The following is a 23,089-nucleotide window of genomic DNA, read 5'->3' as shown; positions in this document are numbered from 1 at the left end:
AACCTTTATTTGTGACTGAAGCACTAAGAAACTATCACTGGGAAAATAATGCATAAATAAATTTCATGTAGCTTGCAGTTTTAGTTATAATGGTGAATGTCTGCTGGCAAACCAAATGTTTATACAGAGAAAATCATAGAGCAGATTGTATGGTTCACATTAACTGAGTCAGATGGCATGGGTAAAAATGCTTGGGATTCACCTAAATACAATTTTCATACTGGATCTTTCCCAAATTGAACTCCTACTAAAGAGCATAACTTTTTTTTCAACTGTTTTGTGGTATTAAAGATAGCTATGCTCTTTCAAGGTCATAATGCTCACACAGCATGGGATAATGCTGTGGCTTTAAAAAACATATAGGAACTCTGGCCATTACATTAATATCAATACATCATTAATGTTTTTCTTGGAAAAAAATACATCAATTTCTTTTATTTTTTTAAAGCTGATGTGTGCTTGTTTTACTCAGTATTTTACTTTGGGTACCGCTTGTCTTGGGCTCAGCTTCCTGCCCTTAAACAGCACACCCTAATCCTGTCCCTGATTTAATTTGTAATCTGTGCCACCTATTGCATCACCCAAGACATCCACCAAGAAGGGCTGAGCCCTCCCGGAGTGCCGCGCAGGACTCACGGCTGTGCCAGTCCTTGTGCCCCGCAGGGCTCACAGCTGTGCCAATCCTCGTGCCCCGCAGGACTCACGGCTGTGCCGATCCTTGTGCCCCGCAGGACTCACGGCTGTGCCGATCCTTGTGCCCCGCAGGACTCACAGGAGCAGCCGTGCCAGTCCTTGTGCCCCGCAGGACTCACAGCTGTGCCAATCCTCGTGCCCCGCAGGACTCACGGCTGTGCCACTGCTTGTGCACACACCGCCTTTGCTTACGAGACTGCCCCGAGACGGTGTCAAAAGCCCCACAAAAAATCAAGCTATATCCGACACATTAGACCATTTGCTCTGTCAGAGAGAGAAGCTGCTGTGGTGTAACACAGTCTGAGTGGGCACAGCCCCCTCCCTGCTTTCTCCCCATTACTTTAGGGGACCCACAGTCTGGGTATTTAACTATTTGCTTTTGAGCCCTCCTGGAGGGAGGCGTGACCTTACCAGAAACCCATCCCACCCTCCGCAGCAAGGCACGGTGCTTCTCCGGCCAGGACTGCCAGAAGGAGGCCTCTAAACTCTGCCCCCTTCCGGACAACTCCAGCCCGTTCCCTTGCCCCACACGAGGACCGATAGTCACAACCCAAACCCCGCCGGCCATCTTGGTTTAACCCCTGCAGCGCCACAGCCGCCCGGGCCCCGCCCCCTCGTCCCCCTGACCCCGCCTGTCAGTCAATCCGGGCTCGGCAGTGAGGGGCGGGGCCGAGGCGGCAGCCGGCAGTCGCAGCCAATCGGCGCGCGAGGTGCGGCGGCGCGGCGGCCAATCGGCGTTTCGCTTCTTCGTGGGTGCGGCGGCCGCTGTCGGTGCGCCGCGCTGAGAGCCGCGGGCCCCGCCTGTCGCCGTCGCTGTCGCCGGCGGAGCTGTCGCGGTAGCGGCTGCAGCCTTAGCCTGGCCCTGCCCCGGAGTCACTGAGGATGAGCCCCCGCGCTGCCCAGCGCGCGTCCCGCCCTGCCCGCCCGAGTCCATTCATCTAGCGACTGGTGAGGGGCGGGCCGGAGCGTCCGGCGGGGGAGCCGCTCGGGGGACGGTCCTGGCGGAGGGGTCGGGACGGCGGCGGTGGGCGGCTGAAGGAGTGGGGAGAGCTCCGGGCAAGGCAGCCAGGGCGGGTAAAGGACGGCCGGCCACGTAGAATGGGAGGGGACCGGCTTCGTGGCTCGGCCTCCTGTGTCAATAAGTGTCTCGGCGCTCCTCGGCTACGTGGACGCTGCCACCGGTGGGAGCCGGCCCGGCCCCTGCCCCTCTGCCTGCCCCTGGCCCCGCTCTGGCTCCCTGAAGCGCTCAGACCTTCCCCCGCCCTGACACTGGCAGGAACCTCTGGCCAGGTTTCCTTAGCTGCGGCTTCAGGGAAAGCCTGGCGTGTTTCTCTCCTTCTTGGTGCTGCTTGTCTGTTTTTGGTAGCAGCTCACAGTGCTGCTGGGTTAGACCAGCACCGTAAGCACTGGAGAGCCGCGGTCTCGTAAAGTATCCTAAGTTATCTTAAGAGGATGCTTCCATGCTGGCTTCCTAGGCGAAATACAGCTCTTTTTTTGGTTATGTGGTCAGTGTAGCTGTCTGTCTTTGTGGAAACTGGTCACAGTTTGTGGTTTACAAAAAACAGTAATCGCCCGCCAACATCTGGTGTGGGTAGGCTGCAGTAAAACTGTACCAGAAGTTCCCAGTTAATTCAAAAACGTCACTTTTTCCCAAGATGGAAAAGTCCTTGATGGATTTATCGGACATAATTTGAAGTGGGGTGAAGTTCTGGTGCACACTTGTGGTTTGTTGTGTTTAACTTCCCTTCAGCATTACCTGTTTCAATAAAGCCTGAAGCAAGATCTTAATGGATTGTGGAAGTGACTGTAGCTGCACTCACTGTACTTTTGCCTATAGCACTTTGTTTTAATTTTTTTAAATAGTATTAAGTTATTAAGCATAAGCAGTCCTTGGTATTTCTAGATAAGCACAGCACAATATTTCACAGTTTACTGTTTATGTACAATGATTCCCAAGTGATAGATGTGCTCTGACGTTTGGAGCTGAATTTAGCTACCAGTGGTACTTTGGTCTTTTTTTGACAGATGTGTCAGCTTGTAATTGGCAGTGCTGCTTAGCTCAGCTAGGAGCAACTGAATTAGGGTTGTTGCATTGCTGCATGTCTCACTCTGATAAGGATTATGCTGTTGTTGTTGAAGGTACAGAAAATCTGGAGAGAGCCTCTAAAGGTCACTTGTGCTGGGGTGTACCTGTGCTGAGTGGTGGCACGGAAGCCCCATCCCAGGAAAAGGAGCAGCAGTGGCCCAAGGGATGTAGTGGGCATGGTGGAATGTGGTGTCTTTCAAGGCAAATTGGTTTTCCTTCATAGCTTTGCTTCTGGGCAGGTCACATTTTTTTATAACTTGAGCAGTTTGCTTGTTGTCTGGCTTGATTTGAGAGCCTCACGTGCATTCAGTTTGTCATTTGAAAATCCTTCCTGACATATCATCTGAATCTTTTATGAAATTTGAACAAAGGATGCTTTGTCCACTGTCTGGAGTAAAAGGGACTGGAGTTTTGATGTTTCCTCTTTGTGTAATAGACACCTTATTCAGAGGCTCTGGGTGGTCTGCTGAAGCCACAGCTGAAGGAGAAAAGAGATCCAATTTGCTTGTACTCAGAGGTTGTTCCATAAACATTCTGAACCCCAGTGACTCTTTCTAAGTTTTTCTCTACTTACTTGCTTCTCTTAAAACTTGTTATCTGAACTAGAAGCAGGACTCTGATATTTTGTGCATTGAGGAGAGCAGAACCCTTGTTTTCTGTGTCTCAATGCTCCTATTATATAATCGAGAAGAAGCTGCTTTTTTAAAGGTCTCTTTGTGGCAATTTCAGGCTGCTAAACCACTCTTATCTACTGCATAGCTTAGATTTACCTGCTTTTCCTCGTACATTCAATCACTTTACTCCCCAGAAAATACATTTTGTATTCAAGGGGTTGGAAAGTGTAGATTTTTGCCTGTCCTTCAACAAACATACAAGGAATTTGTGGACAGGTTAAACTATCTCTGGATATGTAATCTGAGCAGCAATTAGTAGTCTAACTGTTTTTAAAGGCTGTGTGCCACCTGTACCTGAAAGGTGCACTTGCTTTGTTTATCTAGGAATTCATCTGTGTTTCCTTGAGGATATCTTGCTTAATGCCAGTGCTAAGACTGTTATATTACTACCTAGCCTCAATTTGCTGGTCACTTTTGTCAGATTCTAAACTGTTTCTTTAATAGGTGTTAGTGAAAGTTGCCTTTAGGTAAGAATACAGTCAACAGAAAGTCCTGGAAAAGTGGTAACATGATAGCAAATTCCCATGGCTTTATTTCTGTAAGCCGTTTTTTATTAGCTTTCTAATCAAGTAGTCTGTTTAGTGAAGTTTGCTTTAGGTACAAATATTTTAAGGATTTCTGTGCTGTTATGGTTACAGGTCTTTTGTGATGGTATGAAACAAATGTGAATGGACCAACGTGGAGAAATGTCAGCATGCTTGTTTAAAAAAACAATCCCCTTCCATTCTGCGCTGGAAATATTTAAGATATTGCAATACCCTTATAAGGATAGAGCTAACCTTCCTGAAATGTGTGATGTTGGCAGTCTCATTTCACTTTGCAACTTATTATCAGAAGGAAAAGAAAATTAATTTAGTACCTTCAGAAAAAACACATTATTTTTACTTTTTTTTTTTTTTTAAGGAAGGGTGTTAGGCTTGACAAGGAAAGCTGTATGCTTCTTTTATATGAAAAATAGAAACCATAACTTAGTTCTGTTTTAGGAGAACCAAATGAGGGGAGCTAGGTAATTTTTCACCATGTGCATTTTAGGTGTGACTTAGTAAAATTAAGTGTAAAATTAGTAAAATTTAGGTGTGATTTAGTAAAATTAATAACACTGAAAAAATAAATTATTAAACTCTGACAAACAAGCAGTGAGTGGAATGAAGTTATGCCAATTTTAAGGTCTTGAGAAATATTAGTAAATATTTTAGTAAATCAGGCCAAGGATGGGTGTCAGGGCCATGTGACTAATTTGACAGTTGAGTTACTTTAATGCAGTGCACATTGAAGATGCAAACCCAGCAATCTGTCTTTGAGTGGTGCTGAATTCTGAGTAGCTGAATCTCTTCTGTGTTCTCTTTCACTTCCATGTAAGACCATTGTCTGTATTAAATGAAAAAAGGCTCAACAGCAGCTACCAGCCACTATCTTGGTACCAGTACCCACATCCATGTCAGCCAGGTTTTGGTAGCTCTAACACCTGAGTGTAGGCTTTCAGGAAGAATTGAAAGGACCACAGATGGCAGTTCTAGTATCAAATCAGACTGAATGCTAGAGACATACATTGACACTGCCACCCATGAGGTGAGGGTTGGTTGCTGTTTCCTTGTACCTCTGAGCTGAGAGCACACAACCTCTGTGGAAATGCTTTCTGGAAAAAGAGAAAATTGGGGATGCATTGATAGCAAATATGGTACACGGAGAGAGGTTTCTGGAACTTCACAGTGGGAGGCTTCTGCCAGCTCTGCTTTTCCCAAATGTTGAGATTTTATGTCTGCTGTTTGCAGGAAATGAAATCTATCACTATCATCCTTAGTCACTAAGGTATTTGTAGAGTCTTTGTTCACTTCATACTCAGGAGAGGTGTGACAGCTTTGATTCTTGTAGTGGCTTCCTGAGAGAAACAGATTTTTGAGACAAGCAGAGTGGGTGCGGAGCTGCTGTTGAGCTGTAGGAGTTCTGCCTCCATAGGGTCAGATGATGCATGTGACACCTTCCTTCTGGGAGGGTGTCTGACAGCTCTGGTGCAGTGGTGCCTTGCCTCCCCTGACGGGGAGAGCTGAGTCAGACAGCCCTACCTACCCACTTGCAGGAGGTGAGATACCACAAACACTTTCTTGCTACTAAAGAATTGCTTCCAAATTGGTTCCAATCTTTTAAATTTTCCTGGGCTGTGAACATGTATAATAAATAGCTCGTGTCTCTGAGGGCTAGAAACCCACTTGCTGCTGAAATAAAATATCTTTGGGATACTTTGAATGCTGCTCTAATTCCTTCATTTTTTATGACTTTTTTCTATAACGTTAATTAGGAATCAATTTTTAAAAATAATTTGAATTCCAGATAATGCTTACTGTATCATAAAAGTGTTAAAAATATTATAACTTTCTTTAGCTTTTTATGTCTTTTAATAATTACAACATTAAGAAGACACTGGTATTGTAACATGGATGTGATTCATGCTGAGAAGCCCACAGAAATATCTGCAAATAAAAGTGGAGACAGATAATCAAAATGGCACCATGTTCCAGATCATCTTAATTCAAAATTTAAAAAATGTTGGTGCTTCCTGTTTTGTGCTTGTTTTAGGTGCTCACTGTTCAGCTGGGACTCCATATACTAAAAGTAAGCATTTCATAGTGGAAATGCTTTCACACTGGCCTGAGCTTCAATTCACAATTTGAAAGTTTTAAGGTTTCTCTTAAGGACTTCCTTTGTGGAACAGTCAGGTTTGATGATCACCTTTTTCCAGATTTTGTTTTAATGTGACAGTGTTTGTTGCCAGTGTGACAGCCTTAAGTGAAAACTTGATCTACAGCCTTCTGTCTTGAGCTCAAGGTGTATATATATATATCAATATACTAATGCCATATTTAGTTTTGTAATGTTTACAGTAAAGAAAGGCTGGGTTGGAATGACTTATAAAGAAATAATTCAGCAGGGTCAGGTTTCACATAGCTGAAGTAAATGTCACTGTGATGGAGTTAGTGTATGATAGGCAGGCTTATATTTCTGTTTACTAACAGGCTTTTTATTCTTTTAATACTTGATTTGTTATTCACATTATTTTGGTGTTTGGTAGGCTGGAGCTCAGGTGCCTTCAATAAGTTTTTGTGTGGCCTCTGTTCTTTTCTTTTAATGGCACAAATCTCAGGATTTGCTTTCTTCTGGATCATTTTCTCATGCGATTCGGTGCCTTAGATAGGTGTGGATCTGCACAAAGGAAGGTATGACACAGGGGGCAGCAGGACTTCTTTCTTGGGTGGTGGTGCCATTTCATACCAGTTTAACAGATTAGTCAACCTTATGTCTCCCCTGAGTGATTTTTCTTAATGTTGTTTTTATCATTACCTTTATTTTCCTGTGTAGCAACAATAGTAATGCTTAAATAATGAGCTGTATTTAAGATGTGCTTTACAAGGCATGCATAAAATTTTTACTTCTTCCATGACATAATTCTGTTGCCTAGTATCATGTTGGTGAAATGTGATACATTTTTTCCTGTAGATCTTGAAATGTTTGGGGTTTTTTGTAGATTTTTTGTTTTGGTCTGTTTTTTCATGAGGGTGTTTTGTTTTTAATTATTAGTTTTAGAAGAGTGTTTGATGTGCTGGCAGTCTGAGTGTGCTAATAGTTACCTATCACACTTCGATTCATTGGAACAAGAAGTCAGGTTGTATTCTTGAAATCAGAGCTTTTTTCCAAACCTGTTATAGTGATTTACTTCTCCTTACAATCTGAGGCTTGAGAAGGTCAGAGGACAAAAGTCCACACATATATATGATAAATTTCTAGTGTTACTGCAGAAGTTTGTATGTTGTTTGGAAAATGCCCTGTAGACTGAACTAAAGCTTGCTGTGACAAATGTAAGCTGAACAGTTGTGGTGAGTTCAAGTCTTGTAAAGATTTCCTGGTGCTACCCCTGGTCAGTGATGAAGGACTAAATTGTAGTGCATAAAAATGATTTTTGTTTTCTTTTCCATTTGCCTGCTCTTTGAACTTGTTTTGAAGGTATACACTGAACAACTTCTGGTCCATAGATTTGCATTCTGAGTATTGTAACCCTTCTGAATGAGGTTGAAAAGTAATTGTTGGAGGCGTGGTTATGAGATATTTAAATGAATACTCTGGACTAGATTTTTTTTTCTTGAAAGTTTAGATTCTATTGCTAATGTTTGCTCTAAGCTGATTGCTTGCAGCTTTATGGAAATCTTGATTCTTAAAACAGGAGGAGGACTGGGATCTCTCTTTTCCAGACAAAATCATATTTTTCTGATGTGTCTTTGCAAATAAAGTTATTAAGAAAATATGGTTTTAGATTTAGTGGCCGAAAAGCAGTGGAAGCTAAGCTCAACCTTTTTGATGGGGTTGGAGTCAAGGAGTAGAATGTGAACATTTATAATGACTGCTAAGCTGAGTAGGATGGGAGACTTTTGTGTTTTGTTGGTTTTCTTTTTGGTGTTTCTTATCCCTGTCTTATCCCCCCCCCCCCCCCCCCCCCCCATTCCCCACTCTGAGGGCTTGTTAACATTTTTAGTTTGTTCTTTTTTAGCTTTCAGGATGGCATTGCTCAGCTTCTCTTGGAATATTTTAATTGTGGGTAGAACAACTTTAAATTACGTTTTGCATACCAAACAAAAACTTGAACTGAATACTGTTTCACTCAGTTTGAAACATATCTGGAAGGCTGAAGAGTGATTTTTGGGGGTGTTGTGCATAGTGATGTATGTAGTTCACTTTTTCTGCTTTCTGAGTTTGTGTGTGATTTTTGTACTGAAGTCTGCACATCTTGTGACACTTCTGACTATAACTGCAGACATTTCGTAGGCCAGGTGAGTGTTTCTGTCAGGCCTCCTTTACTTTTGAGAAGAGGGGTGCCAGAGAAAGATGTATATGTTAAAGATAAGTATGCACAGCTAAGCAGAAGAGCTGGATGCCCCAGACTGTAAATATATATTTTCATGAAGAATTATTCTTATTTTTGCTTCCTTTTTCTTCTTCTTTATCCCTTACCCCTTCCAAGTTAGACCTCTTTTCTTCTTGCCTGTTTCAGGAGCTTTAGACCTTAGCCCTGCATGAGTGCTAACAGCCTGAGTTCATGTCTCTTGTACAAGCTGCTTTTATTTGCTTTGGTGCCATCCTCCATCCCACCTTTGTGAGCAGCTCTGGGAGTGGTGGAGGGGAGCCTTCCTATTGATTCTGCAGAGTAGAATTGCCAGGGACATGGAAAGGTGTTGGGGCCAGGGAAGAGAAAGTGGGACACAAGCCTTTTATTGCAGTGGCTGTGAAGATTGGTGGTCTCTCCTTCCTTCTGCCACGTTACTAACAATGCCTCTGTTAGCAATGGTGTACTCAGCAGCTGAGGGGATTTTCTGGTGGATGGCTTCCACCCCCCCAGTCTTTTAGTTCAGTTCTTAGTTTCTGATGACAAAGTAATGATACAATTTGACACTAAACAGTCAGGATCATGAGGATTCTCAGGGTGGGAAAGCAAACTAGTTTACTTTGTGGCCTAAACAACATGTCAAAGAAAGGTAGGAGGTGCCTTTGGAGGCTGGGGTGGGGAAGGGAGTAATGCTATTTTAATCTGATTGAATGTCTGAGTATAAGCTCAGATGGCATGGGGCAGGTCAGTTAGCCCTTGTCACATTGTCTTGTCCTGTACTTGCTAGTTTGATATGCAGTTAAATCAGTACAGTTGCAGGGGTAAAAGACTTTTGTTTACTAATCTGTTCTGGTTTGCTCTCTTTCAGGTCTCCCTTGCAATTATGGAGTTTTAGAAGAATAAGGTAGTGTGGAGGGGGAATCCCCCTCTGCACGCTAGAGGTAGTTCACTTTTGGAATTTTCTATGGACAAGATTATTTGTTATATAAGATGGTGAAATAAGACTTCTAAAAATATATATTTATAAATATTTATTTGGATCAAGTGCCAAACATAACAGTGCAAAGATTTCTAATGGCAGCTCAATAAGCTTGGATTTACATCCTTGGAATTACAATTTTTCTAAGGCACTGTGTTGTGTACTGAATTGGAGTGCCTTGATACACTTAAGGGTTGTTCCCCTTAAGGAGAAGAGCAGCTTTAGCACTGAAGATGAATTCTTACATGCCAGAGTGCACTTCAAAGTGTCGATCTCTACAGCATGCTCTGGATGTTATTTCTGTAGTTACCAGAGGAAGTGAAGGCCAGATCAAGGCCTTCCTCTCTTCTTACTGCTACAATGCTGCAACTATCAAAGATGCCTTTGGTAGAAACGTTATACATCTCGCTTCGTCCTGTGGCAAAAAAGGTGTGCTGGACTGGTTGGCTGAGACCAAAGGAGTGGATCTCTTGGCAAAAGACAAGGAGTCTGGATGGACAGCTTTGCACAGAAGCATATTTTATGGATACATTGATTGTGTTTTGTCATTACTGAAGGTGAGTGACTTGCAGCTGTAATTTTCCTTGGCACCTACCATTTTTAGAGTTTTATTGCTTTTGTAAAAGTGTATTTTTAAACTTGACTGGAAGCCTCCTGAGGCTTGTCTTAATACTGTGCTCAAATTGCAGTGCATTGATTTACTTGAAGGTTGTCTCTGTTAACACAGATGTCTGCCTTTGCCCATGCAGAAATCAGTACTGAGAAAGGATCCCTGATTAATTGTGGACTTCCTTGAAGGCTTGTTTATGTAGATGATATCAGGCTCAGGATCTTACAAACAGAGAGTGGTCAGACTAAAGATACTCTGAAAATAGACCTGCAGTAATTGTATCAATTGATGTTAGAGAACATAAAAAATAAGGGAAAATTAAATGGAGCTATAATTAGAAATTGATCATATATTTAAGAGATAAACAATTAAAGATATGGAGTATTCTATTAAGTGACTCCATTTCATTAGTATTTTAAACCAGGGCTTTTGCTCAGTCCCCCTTATTCCTTTCTTACAACTATTGTTTCTTCCCATCCAATTAGCAAGTTGTATATATTTTTAATTAATCTTCCTTCTGTTCCTCCTTTTGCAAGTACAGCAAAGAGAAGAGATGTTTGTTTGAGATGTTCAGAGTCTCTTTAACCATGTGAAAAAAATGAAATATTTGTGGTTCAGTGTTTTTTAAAAAGAAACCTTTTAAGGCAGAGAATGTTCCATTTTGAATGCAGTCTTTTAAAATTACAGTGACTAGCCATTTGTAGATGTAACTCTCTGCTTCCTACAAGACTTTAAATAGAAAGATGGTGGATCTGGTAGGGTCTGATAACTGTTAAATATTTATTTCATGTGCTGTCCCCTTACAGAGTGGGGAAGTTTTCATTCAACTTGAAAAACGTATGTGTTTTTATAAGCATTGTACATATGATTCTGTTCTCTAGAAAAGTGGAAACTGTGCACGTGACATATGAAAACGTTTTCAGTCCTCTAGTGCATGTGTGTATATCTGTATCTTTGATATTTGTTTACAGGAGGCCTGTACAGCCTTTCCCCAATGTCTTTACTTTTCTGTGAGTTACAGAAGTGAATGAGATTTTTTTGCTAGCCAGCTCTGCTGATATTCTTCTAAGAAGCAGCACAAAACGGTTCATGGAGGATGCTCTCTCCTCTAGTTCCTTAACTGAAGTCTGTCTGCTGTACTGTGTTATGAAAAGGATGTGTTCTTAAGGTATTATAGCAACAACAGAAACTGATTATAGAATGGAATTATGAAATAGGTGAGATAGAAGGAGATCTAAGATTGCCTAATCTAGCCCCCATGCTCAGGCAAGGTCAGCTAGAGCAGACCAGGGCTAGGTCTGGTTGGATTTTGAGCAGCACATCAGACATTTCTGTTCCAGTGTTTTACTATCAGTGCAGTAAAAGTGTGTTTTAGATTTAAACAGGATTTCTTACATGTTAGTTTGTGCCCGTTGCCACTTTTTCTGTCACTGGATATCATTGTCAGCCCTACCTCTAACCTCCAATTAGGTATTTATTATGTATGATAAGGCATGCTGTCCCCCTCCCCCATCCCAAACCTCCTCTAGGCTAAGCATGCCAGCTCTCTCAGCTACTCTTTCAGTGTCAGATGCCCCAGTCATTATCTTCATGGTCTTTTGCTGAGCTTGCTCCTGTGTGTCCTTATCTGTCTGGGAGTCCAGACCTGAATCCAGCACTCCAGTGCTGAGTAATGCTTGCTGGCAACACTCCTGCCTGCAGCCCTGGATGCTTTCAGCATTCTTAACTCTGAGCCTGCTGGCTTGTGGTCATCTGGTGGTCTGCAAGAGTCCCTAAGTCCTTTTCTGCTAAGGTGCTTGCTAGTCATTCAGCCTCCAGCTGTACCAGTTCACCGGGTTGTTCTTCCCCAGGGCCAGGATTTGCATTTCCCTTTGTTGAACTTTATATGGTTCCTCTTCCTGTTGCTCTAGCTTGTCAAAGTCCCTTTGAATGTCAGCATAACCCTCTGACTTATCAGCCACTCCTCCTGCTCTCCTGTCATCACCTTTGCTGAGGGAGCAGCACTCTAGCCTATCATCCAGGTTATAAGTCAAGATGTTAAACAGTACTAGCTCCAGAATGAGCCTCTGGATTCCTAAACTAGTGTGGATGACAGACTTCTGCTGTGGGCTGGAGGTGTTCTTGGCTTATTCTGAGGTTCTATCTAACTACAAGATTTGCCATGCAGCAGTTGGAGTTTGTTTTCACAAATTCCAACCATGTGAATATCCCTACAGCCTCTGTCTGCTTGTGAACATTTAAAACAACTTCCAGAAATGAAGAATATCCAGCTGTCTGTTAGGTCATAAAAATAGGTCAGTCTTTTCTATTATATGGTGAATTAATCCCAGCCCTGTTGCACTAGGGTTGTCTTTATAATTTGGAGAATGTGTGCTGTTGTTCTTCTGGGGAATGTTTTTCTCAGAAAAAGTTGTATTTCGTGTGTTTGCCTCTTAAGTGTGAGGTTTTCCAAGGTATCCTTTGTATTAGCCATGACCTCAGGTACAAGGGATGCAGGTACAGCTGAGTTGGCTATTGGATTCTGTTTGAGGACATCTGGAGTCCCCTTTTGGGAGGTGATTGATGGAACTTGACTTCCTTCCTAAGATCAATGCTGCTGTAGCAGCAGTCTTTTTTATTGAGAAAATGGTATTTACAGAGATTGTCTGTGTCTGTCTAAGTTCTGAAAGAATGACCTGTGCATGCTTTGTGCCTCTGAACCTTCCCTAATTCTCCCTTTCTCTCTTTCCTGGCTGTTTGTGTCCTCTTGCCTTTTCTCAGCAACCATGAAACTCTGTTCCTTGCTTGTTTTCAAAGTAATAATATTTTATTTTTTATTTTGTCACTTGTCTAGCTTGTCAAAACTGATTCTGTAGAATGCCAGTTTAAGAACATGCATCCTTTGAAGCTGGTAAATTAATTTTTGGTGAAAACTTGCCATTCCTAGATGTCAGTGCTTTATCTTCACATCTGTTTCCTTTGTGTTTTGCTGGTTACAGTTTATTATACAGTCAGTGTTGAGACAATAAAATCCATGTTAATATATCAACAAGATGTATACATGGTAGAACAGATTTGCAATGTTCTTGGTTTATTTTAGATTTGCATACAGTTTACTTGAATCTGAAAATTTTCTTTTATCAGTATTAAACTTCAATTAAAGATATGATTTGCTCCTTAAAAGGTTTACCTGGTTTACATTAAGCTATGCAGTTAAAATTAACTTCAGTTCTTCTCCTCTCCTCTTTCAGCATGGTGTTAGTCTGTATGTTCAGGATAAAGAAGGCTTATCAGCCCTGGATCTTGTGATGAAAGATAGGCCTATCCATGTGGTGTTCAAGAAAACTGGTAAGAAATAAAATAGTCTAATTTGTATTTTGCAATGAGATCTGTTTCAACAATGTATTAATGAATGCACCAGTTTATACAATGTTTTCTATTTTTAATTGTGACTTCATAAATTGTGAGATGCCTGATGCTAGTGTTGATCATCTGTACAATATTATTGGAATATTTTGTCATGGTACCTTACTTCTTATAATACTAACTGTTTTTAAAGTTTAGTTTTAGGTTAAAAAAATTTCCTCTTAAATTTTTAGATAAAAATAGCAATTGCTGTTTTTTGAAGTCAATGTGCACAATACTGATACATTTACCAGAGAGGATTTTTTCATTACAGATCCCACAGAAGTCTACACCTGGGGAAACAATATAAATTTTACTTTGGGCCATGGTGGTCAGCAGGGTAGACATCATCCTGAATTGGTGGACCTTTTTCCTCGGAATGGCGTGTACATTAAACAGGTATTCCTCATGTATTACATAGGCACTTCTCCTGGGGAGGGGTGTGCAAGGGGGAAAAAGTGAGCAAGGGGAGTTATCAAACATTGAAGATTTCCATGGAAAAACAGTTCTTGGTGCCTTCCCCTCTCTGCCCACCTCCTTACCTCCCTGCACCCCCATTCACCATCACTGAAATTGTGGTTCTCTGTTTTCTGGGGAGAACAGGGGTTTCTGTATTATTTACTTTGGATATATGGCTTGTGTGTCATTAAATACATTCAGAAACTTCTGTAACTGTTTTGAGCTGCTGACTTCCTGTGTGACTGCAGTCACACTTTGAACTGAAGTGGAATAATAAATGTGCTTGGTACTTGTTGAATTAAAATTCATCTTGTGTTCAAAGCAGCATATGCTGTTAAGCACATGTCTCTAATAACTTCTTGTGACTTCAGTTTGAGAATATTTGAAAGTTTAAAGTACAACTTGAGCAAACATTCAGGGCAGACAATCTGTGCTGCAGTCTTCACATGTTTTCTTTGGCATTTCTGAGGCAGCACCGTGGACCTTAAAATTCAGTCTTTCGAGTTTCTGTTAGCCTGTGGGGCCATGCTTGATCTTATTTTAATAAACTGAAACTGTTGATCTCTTCAAGTAGCTTAAGGCAGTACATAATATGTTTAAAGAAAGTATTTTATGTGTCCTATGATTTAATACCACTATCCTACTTGTATTTTCATGGATATAGTTTAAAGCAGAACTTCTTCACAAAGTACTTATGGCAGGTGTTTTCAGATTATCCAGAAAAATTAATCTGTCCTATGTTGCCTCTTCCCATGCATTTTTTGCTCTTTTATCAGGTGGTGCTCTGCAAATTCCACTCTGTGTTCCTTTCCCACAAAGGCCAAGTGTATACATGTGGACATGGACAAGGAGGGCGCTTGGGTCATGGTGATGAGCAAACCTGCTTGGTATGCTGTCTTGTATTACTCCTTGTAGTCTGCTATGATGTTTCTTTTATTTCTAGCAGCAAGGCTAAAAAGGGAATTAGAGTTTCTGTCAGTGTACTTTCAAAATGATTTTGCTATTCATTTCAAACCAATCTCCTTGCTTCCCACTAAGTAACAGGAAAGCTTTCCCAGTGCTAATAGTGAGGTGGCAGAGAGTAGAGAAGTGTGCATTTAATTATAGTTTAACTTCAGATAGCTAGATGCTGTGGTCAAACTTGTGTTATGACTGAGTTGATTTAAAGGCCAGCTGATGCTAGATAAGAGGAAGCAAATGTTTTTTGTCTGGGCTTTTTGGCAGAGGAACAGCAGTACAGTGCTGGCAAGCTGTAGTGGCAGGAAGAGGGCTGGTAGGGTTGTTTTTTACTAGACTTATGCAACTTAATTGAAAAGTCATTTTCATTTGAATAGTATATTGCTGCAATGCACAAAACTAAAATTTGAGAGGACTAAATATGATAACAATACAATTCTTAGACTTAAGCATCTTATCCTACCTTGTAGCATGCATTTATCTTGCAGCATAGTCAATTTTAAAAATTTCTAATATTGAGTATCTGGTAGAACTTGATATTCTGTTGCTGAATGCTATAGTGGAGGCTGGAGCTCACATTTTCTTACTTTTTTTAAAAGAAAGTAATTCTGTTGAATTAGGATTTTTTTTTCAAATTACTTTTCAAAATTGTGATGTTACGTGGTTGAATAAAGGAGAAGTCATGTTAGAGTGCATCGAGACTCAAAGATACAGAACTGCTTCCTTATTCTGTGAAATTTCATCAGGATTATCCTGTGTTGGAGGGAGATAGCTTTAGTGTTTGTGGTACTTAAAATACCACGTGATAGTTAATATTTGTTCAGCTGTCCTGAAGATGTAGTTTCCAACCTAATTCCAGAGCAGGTGGTTTAAAATTCATCTCTCGTCATAGAAAAGGACATTTCCATGATAGCATTTCAAATGAAAGTAGTTAATCTTACTGCACTGGATGTGCTTGTTATGTTAATGAGTGTGTTGTGTGCTCAAATGCATTTTATCTTTATTTCAATATTTGGTCATGACTTTCTGTTGGTGTAACTTTAGTTTCATGGATGGCCACTGGTTAATAACAAAACAACATGCTTTTGTATCAACTCTTTTTTTTCCTGATTCAGGTTCCAAGACTTGTTGAAGGCTTAACTGGTCATCAGTGCTCCCAGATAGCTGCAGCTAAGGATCATACTGTTGTTCTAACAGAAGATGGATATGTTTACACATTTGGTTTGAATACTTTCCATCAATTGGGTATTCTTCCTCCTCCTTCTAATTGCAGTGTTCCAAGACAGGTAAAAATAACATCAATCAAAGCTTAAATGTTTGGTGTTGCTGTTTTGGTTTATCTTAAAAGAAAGTAAAATGTGAAGATTATAAAAATAACCACTAAGCTTTTTCAGAACAGCAAAGTTTAATGTGAGTTCAGATAAATCTTGATTCTGTGTTATCAGACATCTCAGATCTTAACTGTATCCTGATAAATGTCTGAGTTGTAACCTGAACAAGACCAAAATTTGTAGTGTGATACAAGGTACAACTGCCAAAACCCTTTTCTTCCCTCTTCCCCAAATTGTTCTGTAGCTAAAGTATGAATAGATATGTATCACTTGAGAATCATGGTCTGAACTCCTTTGGATCACTGGATGATGGATCTCAGGGTTGGAGCATTACATCCTTTGCTGGAAGCACTGGAGTCGGTGCTTTGGCAAGAGTAGTGACAGGGAAGAGGGGGTATGGGCATCAGCAGCTTAACTATATTTCTATGCCTAATGTCTGTTTTTCTTTTTTGTAAGTAAAGAAGCTTTAACTTCATCTGAAGTAGAGCAACATGACACTATTAGTGTCAAAAAGAATGATTGGCTAAAATGCAACAGGATAGTGGTTTGGGGTACTGTGTGTTCTTCAGTAGTGTAATGACAACTCTATATCCACAGTATTTGCTATGATTTTATCATCTTAATATGGAAAACTTAAGTTAAATGTGAAGTGTGGAATTAGTAGTGTAGTGTTCTGCGGTGTGTTTAGGCCATTAGGACTTGCAAGTTTAAACTTCTAGTTGACATTTTGCAGCACCTGAGTCTTTTGTGGCTGTGCTATTGATGTCCTGTTCAGTCTTGTTCAACATCTTACATATGAAGACAGCCTAAGGAGACTTGATTCTAGTTCTGATTAGCTATTACAAAAAGTTTTGTTCTTTTTTTCATTCGTGCAATAGTACCCCACTTGACAAACTTCTGGAATAATCTGATTTATTAGACTGTATGTGGATTGATATTAGTGCTTCATTCTTAGTGACTTTAGGAGTTAAATGTTGTCAGAAGTTTGTACATGTGAAAATCACCTGTTGCTACTTAATATTAAGATGTACTTTGGATTTGTGCTTAGGTTCAGGCAAAAAACCTGAAAGGTAGAATGGTGATTGGAGTGGCTGCAGGCAGATTCCATACTGTGCTATGGACTAAGGAAGCAGTGTATACCATGGGGCTGAATGGCGGCCAACTAGGTAAGGTAGAAGCATTCTGACAGTAAACCCAGCCATTGAAAGATGTTGTTCATGCTTAACCTATCATCTGCTTCTGAGAACAGAAGCCTGGATGAAGCTTTTTTCTCTCTCTCTTGTTGTTTGTTTTTTTTAACCAATCTGATGACATCATCCTTTCACACTTCTTTCAAAGAATATTTTTCATTCCTACCAATTTCTTTCGCATTTAGAGATGACAGGAGCTTTTTACCTTCCATGTATCTTGTGTGGTCCTGCCACTGGAGACTTTGAGGAAATGGAATGTTGCTGTGTTGGAAATTACTCCAAGGCAAGCTCGTCTCCTTCCAGCAATCTGGCTGGCATTGCCTTTAATAAACTATAAATTAGCCTTGAGCTCTCCTGCCTATGTCCTTCTTTCATGAAGCACTGTAAACATGCTTCTGATAACTTTTTCCATACTAACTTTTTAAGTTAAAGTTAAATACTTGCCTATATCTAGAATTTTTTCAGCAATACCATTACCAGAATCTTCAGTTAACTTTTTCTTATTCTGAAATCAAGAAAGAACCTTTTAAAAATATATTACCAACTAGTGAACTTGATTTTTTGTATGAATGGGGCATTTTAATTGCTTTTATCTTTTTTAATAAACAGGTATTGCTATATTGATTTAGATTTGCATTTTTGCAGTTTTGGGTCTATGGGCAGACAAAACTATTTGCTATCTCTGGTACTTAATCAGTTCTGGCCTCAGGTTCCAGGTAGTTTTGTATTTCTGTGTTAAGGTGTCAAAGGTATGTGAAAAATCTTTTCTTTGTCTGAGAAATACCTTAGTAATGAGTGTCTTCTTGGGGTTTTTTGCCTTTTTTTTATAAGCACCCATCAAATAAGCTTTCTTTATGGTTGCTTATGTTTTTGGGATTGTTCTGGCTAGCATGTGGCCTAGAGCAGTACCATAGAGAGACAGTAATTGAATCTTAAGTGATATTATCTGTGTCAGCTGGGCACCATGGTAGGTGGTGGTAAACGTTGCCCCCGTCAGATGTTTGAGCATAGCCCTACATTGTCCTGTGGCAGGGTTGCTGCCAGCTGTAGAGGCAGCTCTGCTGCTTGTTTCTTGGTATCTGTGCTCTGCTCTGTGATGCCAAGAATCAAAAATCAGGATTATGCCATGTATGAGATTCCTGATGTTAGGTTTCTTGTTGCAACAGAGCAGCAATGACCTGTTTGGTTTGTTTTCAGAGATATTGCATTACAGCTCCAACCTTTTCTGTTTCATGTAACTGCTGCCTTCTTGCTTACCTGCAGTTACAGTAATATTTTAGACAAGCTTATTTTTTTTGTATTCCAGTGTCCAAAATAATCTGTAGTTTATGCCAGTGTTATGGTAGTTCTACTATTTTGAATTTTTGTATGATCAAGTAAATACTCTTTTTTTTGGAATCGAAGCAGTACCACCACATTAAATAGCTTCCCTATTGAATATGCCTTACTTCATTTTTATGTATCAGGTCTTGGTTTTCAGGTGTTTGTAGTGAGGTAACAAGTAGGTGTGGTGGGTCTCATCTGCCTAAATATTTTAGAGACAAGTTATCCAACTACCTAAAAAATCTCCTGGAATTTAAAGGTTCTTCAAAGTAGTGTCATAAATTATCCTTTAAATGCACAATGTGTGGAATGACAAATAATCTTTTGAGTGTGTTGTATTTTCTAGGTTATCTGCTGGATCCTAATGGAGAAAAATGTGTAACTGCACCTCGCCAGGTCTCTGCTCTACACCATAAAGACATCTCTGTGTCCCTGGTCTCTGCAAGTGATGGTGCTACAGTATGTGTTTCTGAAAGAGGAGATATTTATTTACTTGCAGACTATCAGTGCAAAAAGATAGCTTCCAAGTATGTGTTACTTTTCTAATTTGTCATGAAGAACAATAGGGGAAAATTTCACTGTAGTTGTATACTTGCAAGCTATTTTCAAGATTTTTGTGCATAAAGTACAGAAAATACAGTGATGCCCTGTAATTTCTTCATTGGTAGTTCTTTCATATGAACTAGGGCTATCATTTTTGTTTGTTTCTTCATTTGTTCTTTAGTTTTTTTTTTTTTACAAGAGGCTAAGGTGCCACTTACTGTTTACCAAAGATATTTAAAGAAACACATTAGGAGGAAATATTATGTGCCGTAAATTTAAAGACATTGAAACTGGTATTTTTCTTCCCCTGTTACTCTGATTTTGTCTAAGTGCGTCTTGGTAGAGATGTTGAAGATCTGCAAGTCTATTTATTTATGTTGTTATGATTTTGAATCAGTGATTTGGGGTCTGAATTTCCTAATTAATGTGTAGATATAGTACATTATAAAAAGTAATTTAGGTTGCAAGGAGGGCGTTGTGAAATCCTCTGGTACATATGCTAAAACCAGGGTGTAAAACCTGTTGAAGAAGCTGGATTCTTGACTCATGAATTTAGGAAAATATTTAATCCTATCCTCTTTTATTTAGTTTGCAATGGCAGATTAGAATAGATTTTTTTTAGATTTGATTTTGCCCACATAACTCCCCCCTAGTTTTTCAGCTTCGCTTCAAATTCTGACAGTATTTATTGACATATTACAGCTTAATGATTGCTTTATACTTAATTTCTACATAGCTGTAAGTGAAGATGTTGGCACTTGAAGAACCTTAATGCTGTGTCCTGTGTTCTTATGCTAAGCAACTGAAAAAAGATAATGAATATGGTTTTGATCAGCTAAAAACCAAGACCTAGCAAACCCTTGAGAAGTGACCTGCTGGGACAGGATAGATGTTTTAATACAAACAGCTGAACAAATTTTTGTAATGATGAAATCAAAGCTACATAATCTACTGATTTTCACTCATGGAATGAGTGACATTCATGAAATGTAATTCATGTAATGAATTTCACTCATTACAATTCTTCACAAATGTAATTCTCCATTTGTGAAGAATTACAGATTGTTCACAAAATCTGTAATTTTGTGAAGAACTTACAGATATACAATCTGATATACTTAAAAACAAAAGAAAAGTTATAGTCTGCTGTAATATTAGCAACTATGTTAATAGAACCAGTAGAATTAAACTAAACATAAGTAATTTTTCAGTGTCACTGCCTCAGCTTTACTTTTTTACTGCTTGTGTAAAATAAAAAGGTAACTGTCATAGAACCAACATGAGGTACCCAATACGGAGGTACTAATTTAACTTCTTGTGTTCTTTCAGACAGCTGAACCTTAAAAAAGTTCTTGTCAGTGGAGGATATTTGGAATATAAAGTAGATACCCAGCATCTTAAAGAAAATGGGGGTCAAAAGACTTGCATTCTGGCACTGGATGAAGCTGGAAGGGTAAGTTGTTATAATTATAATTATATAGCAGGCTGCATAGTGATTAATTAAACTTTAAATGTTAGACAGGACAAAGTCATGCATAGAAAGTAACGAATTTCACAGAATCATAGAATATGCTGAGTTGAAAGGGACCCACAAGAATTGCCAGGTCCAGCTCCTGGCCCTAAACAGCGCCATCCCCAAGAGTCACACCAGGTGCCTAAGAGCATTGTCCAAATGCTTCTTAGACTCTGTCATGGTTGCTGTGACCTCTCCTCTGGGGAGCCTCTTCCAGTGCCCAGCCATCCTCTGGGTGAAGGATCTTTTTGCTGTAAACCTCCCCTGATACAACTCAGGCCATTCCCTTGGGTCCTGTCACTGTCACCACTGAGCAGAGATCAGTGCCTGCCCCTCCCCTTCCCCTCACAAGGAAGCTGTCACTGCAGTGAGGTCTCCCCTCAGTCTCCTCCAGGCTGAACAGACCCAGTGCCCTCAGCTGCTCCTCACACAGCTTCCCCTCAAGGCCCTTCCCCATCTTTGTTGCCCTCCTTGGACGCTCTCTGATAGTTTAATGTCTTTCTTACATTGTGGTGCCCAGAACTGCCCCCAGTACTGGAGGTGAGGCTGCCCCAGAACAGAGCAGAGCAGGACAATCCCCTCCCTTGCCCAGCTGGTGATGCTGTGCCTGATGCCCCCAGGACAGGGTTGGCCCTCCTGGCTGCCAGGGCTGGCTCATGTTTAACTTGCCATTGACCAGGACTCCCCTGTGCTGCTTTCCAGTATCTCATTCCCCACTCTGTCCATACATCCAGGGCTGCCCATCCCAGGTCCAGAATCCAGCGCGTTCTCTTGTTGAATTCATGTGGTTGATGGTTGCCCAGCTTTTAATTTGTCAAGGTCTCTGCAGGGCTTCCCTGCCCTGGAGGGAGCTAGCAGCTCCTCCCAGTTCTGTATCATCTGTGAACTTGCTCAGTATCTCTCTCAGTCCTGCCTCTAAGTCACTTATGAAGATACTGAAGAGAACAGGGCTGAGGAGCCCTGTGGAGCAACCCCAGTAAATGACAGGTGACCAGTCTGATGTCACCCCATTCACTATTTTTTTTTCCCTTACTATTTAAGTGCTGCTTTACAGGACCCTACTAAATCCCTTTTTTCGATCTGCTCACTGAGAGATCTCAACCTTCACTGCCATCTAGTGGTGTTTACAAAGAAGCTTTTCCTGCTGAAATGCCTTCTTAAAGAATGTTGAAAAAGGTGCTTGCATATCAAAATAAGGAGCAATGTGGTCATTTCCTTTTCTTCCCTCGCATTTGGCTGAATAATGTTTTGAAATGATCTTAACTTTTCATTAGGTCATTAGTTGTCTCAGAGATGATAAAATTTCAATTCAGTATTTGATCATGTGAGGTGTAGCCTCTAGCATCTGTAGTATTGGTAGTGCCCCTTCAGTATCTTTGGGACACAGCTTTAGCAGTAAGGAATTACTTGATCTTCCTGCACCAGAGGAAGAATGTCCATGTGCATTTCATATCTTTCCGTGTTGAATACTGACAAGTATTGGGATCTTCAGTGCTTTCAGGCATTATAAATTATTGAATAAGGAGAGGGATGGCATCTTAACACTTGGGTTTACTGAATCAGTGCTTCCTGGTTTGGCTTGATTGCGTTTTCTTGAAGGGAGTACTGTTTAACCTAGAAAATAAATGTCATAAAGGGAATCTTGTATATACATACTTGAAGAGAAGATGTAAAGAAGATAGAGCCAGGCTGTTTTCAGTGCTGCCCAGATCCAGGACCAGAGGCAGTGGGCACAAACTGAAATAGGGCAGGCTCCATCTGAATATCGGGAAGCACTGAGGGTGGTTCAGCACTGCCAAAGGTTCTCAGTTAAGGTTGTGAGATCACTATCCTTGGAAATACTGAAAAGCTGTCTGGACGTGTTCCTGGGCAGCTGGCTCTGGGTAGTCCTGCTTGAGCAGAGGGTTGGACTAGACAACCTCCGCAGATCTCTTTCAGTTTCAACATTCTCTAATTCTTAGGGCTCAAGGCAGGGGAAATGAAATAGGTTACTCAAGTTCTTCTGCCCCTTCCTTATGTGGGTGCTAACAGACCTGTGCAGGTCCTTCAGTCCTTCAGTGGTAGAAAACGAAGGCCTGACTTTAGCACTGCTGATGCCACATTCTGACTTCACCTTGCTTGGGGCTGTCTTTCAGACATGTACAGTGTACCTTCTTGGGGTCTTGCTGTGCATGCAGTGCTTCATATTCCTGAGGGGTTTGAAGTTGGTGTTTGGTCATGATCTTCATTTCAAACCTAGACTGGTGCAGAGAAATTTGAGATTTTTGTCAAGCAATTAACAGGAAAATGATTTAAATTTCCAGTGTGCTAGCTTTGAATTTTGTCTAATTTACAAGCAAACCAGCTGGACAAATCTGTAAATTAAGAACTAGATAAAACTTGTTTCTTGACTTGACACCTTTTACTCTCCTTGTCAAGATGTCCATAAAACTTGTCCTATGCTTGACTGCTGTGAAGATATTTCAGTATTTAGAGAA

The 23,089-nt window shown here is 40.6% G+C and overlaps 1 protein-coding gene across 2 annotated transcripts in view; it reads left to right on the top strand.

The window, feature by feature from the left end:
* Window positions 1-1,502: 1,502 nt before the first annotated feature.
* The window catches only part of IBTK (inhibitor of Bruton tyrosine kinase), a 53,048-nt gene continuing 31,461 nt past the window's right edge, over window positions 1,503-23,089 (top strand). The window contains exons 1-9 of one of the 2 annotated variants that reach the window (XM_063150565.1): window positions 1,503-1,641; window positions 9,192-9,859; window positions 13,143-13,239; window positions 13,571-13,695; window positions 14,532-14,642; window positions 15,828-15,998; window positions 17,092-17,209; window positions 18,903-19,083; window positions 20,429-20,552. In XM_063150565.1, coding sequence (XP_063006635.1) covers window positions 9,536-9,859; window positions 13,143-13,239; window positions 13,571-13,695; window positions 14,532-14,642; window positions 15,828-15,998; window positions 17,092-17,209; window positions 18,903-19,083; window positions 20,429-20,552 — 1,251 coding nt within the window. In that variant the 5' untranslated portion in view covers window positions 1,503-1,641; window positions 9,192-9,535. The remainder of the gene's footprint in view (window positions 1,642-9,191; window positions 9,860-13,142; window positions 13,240-13,570; window positions 13,696-14,531; window positions 14,643-15,827; window positions 15,999-17,091; window positions 17,210-18,902; window positions 19,084-20,428; window positions 20,553-23,089) is intronic. The other variant, XM_063150564.1, reaches the window with a different exon arrangement.

This window comes from Melospiza melodia, chromosome 3 (assembly GCF_035770615.1).
Source record: "Melospiza melodia melodia isolate bMelMel2 chromosome 3, bMelMel2.pri, whole genome shotgun sequence".
NCBI lineage: Eukaryota > Metazoa > Chordata > Aves > Passeriformes > Passerellidae > Melospiza > Melospiza melodia.
Note: the sequence above shows the minus strand (reverse complement) of the source record. Positions and strands in the feature narration are given on the sequence as shown.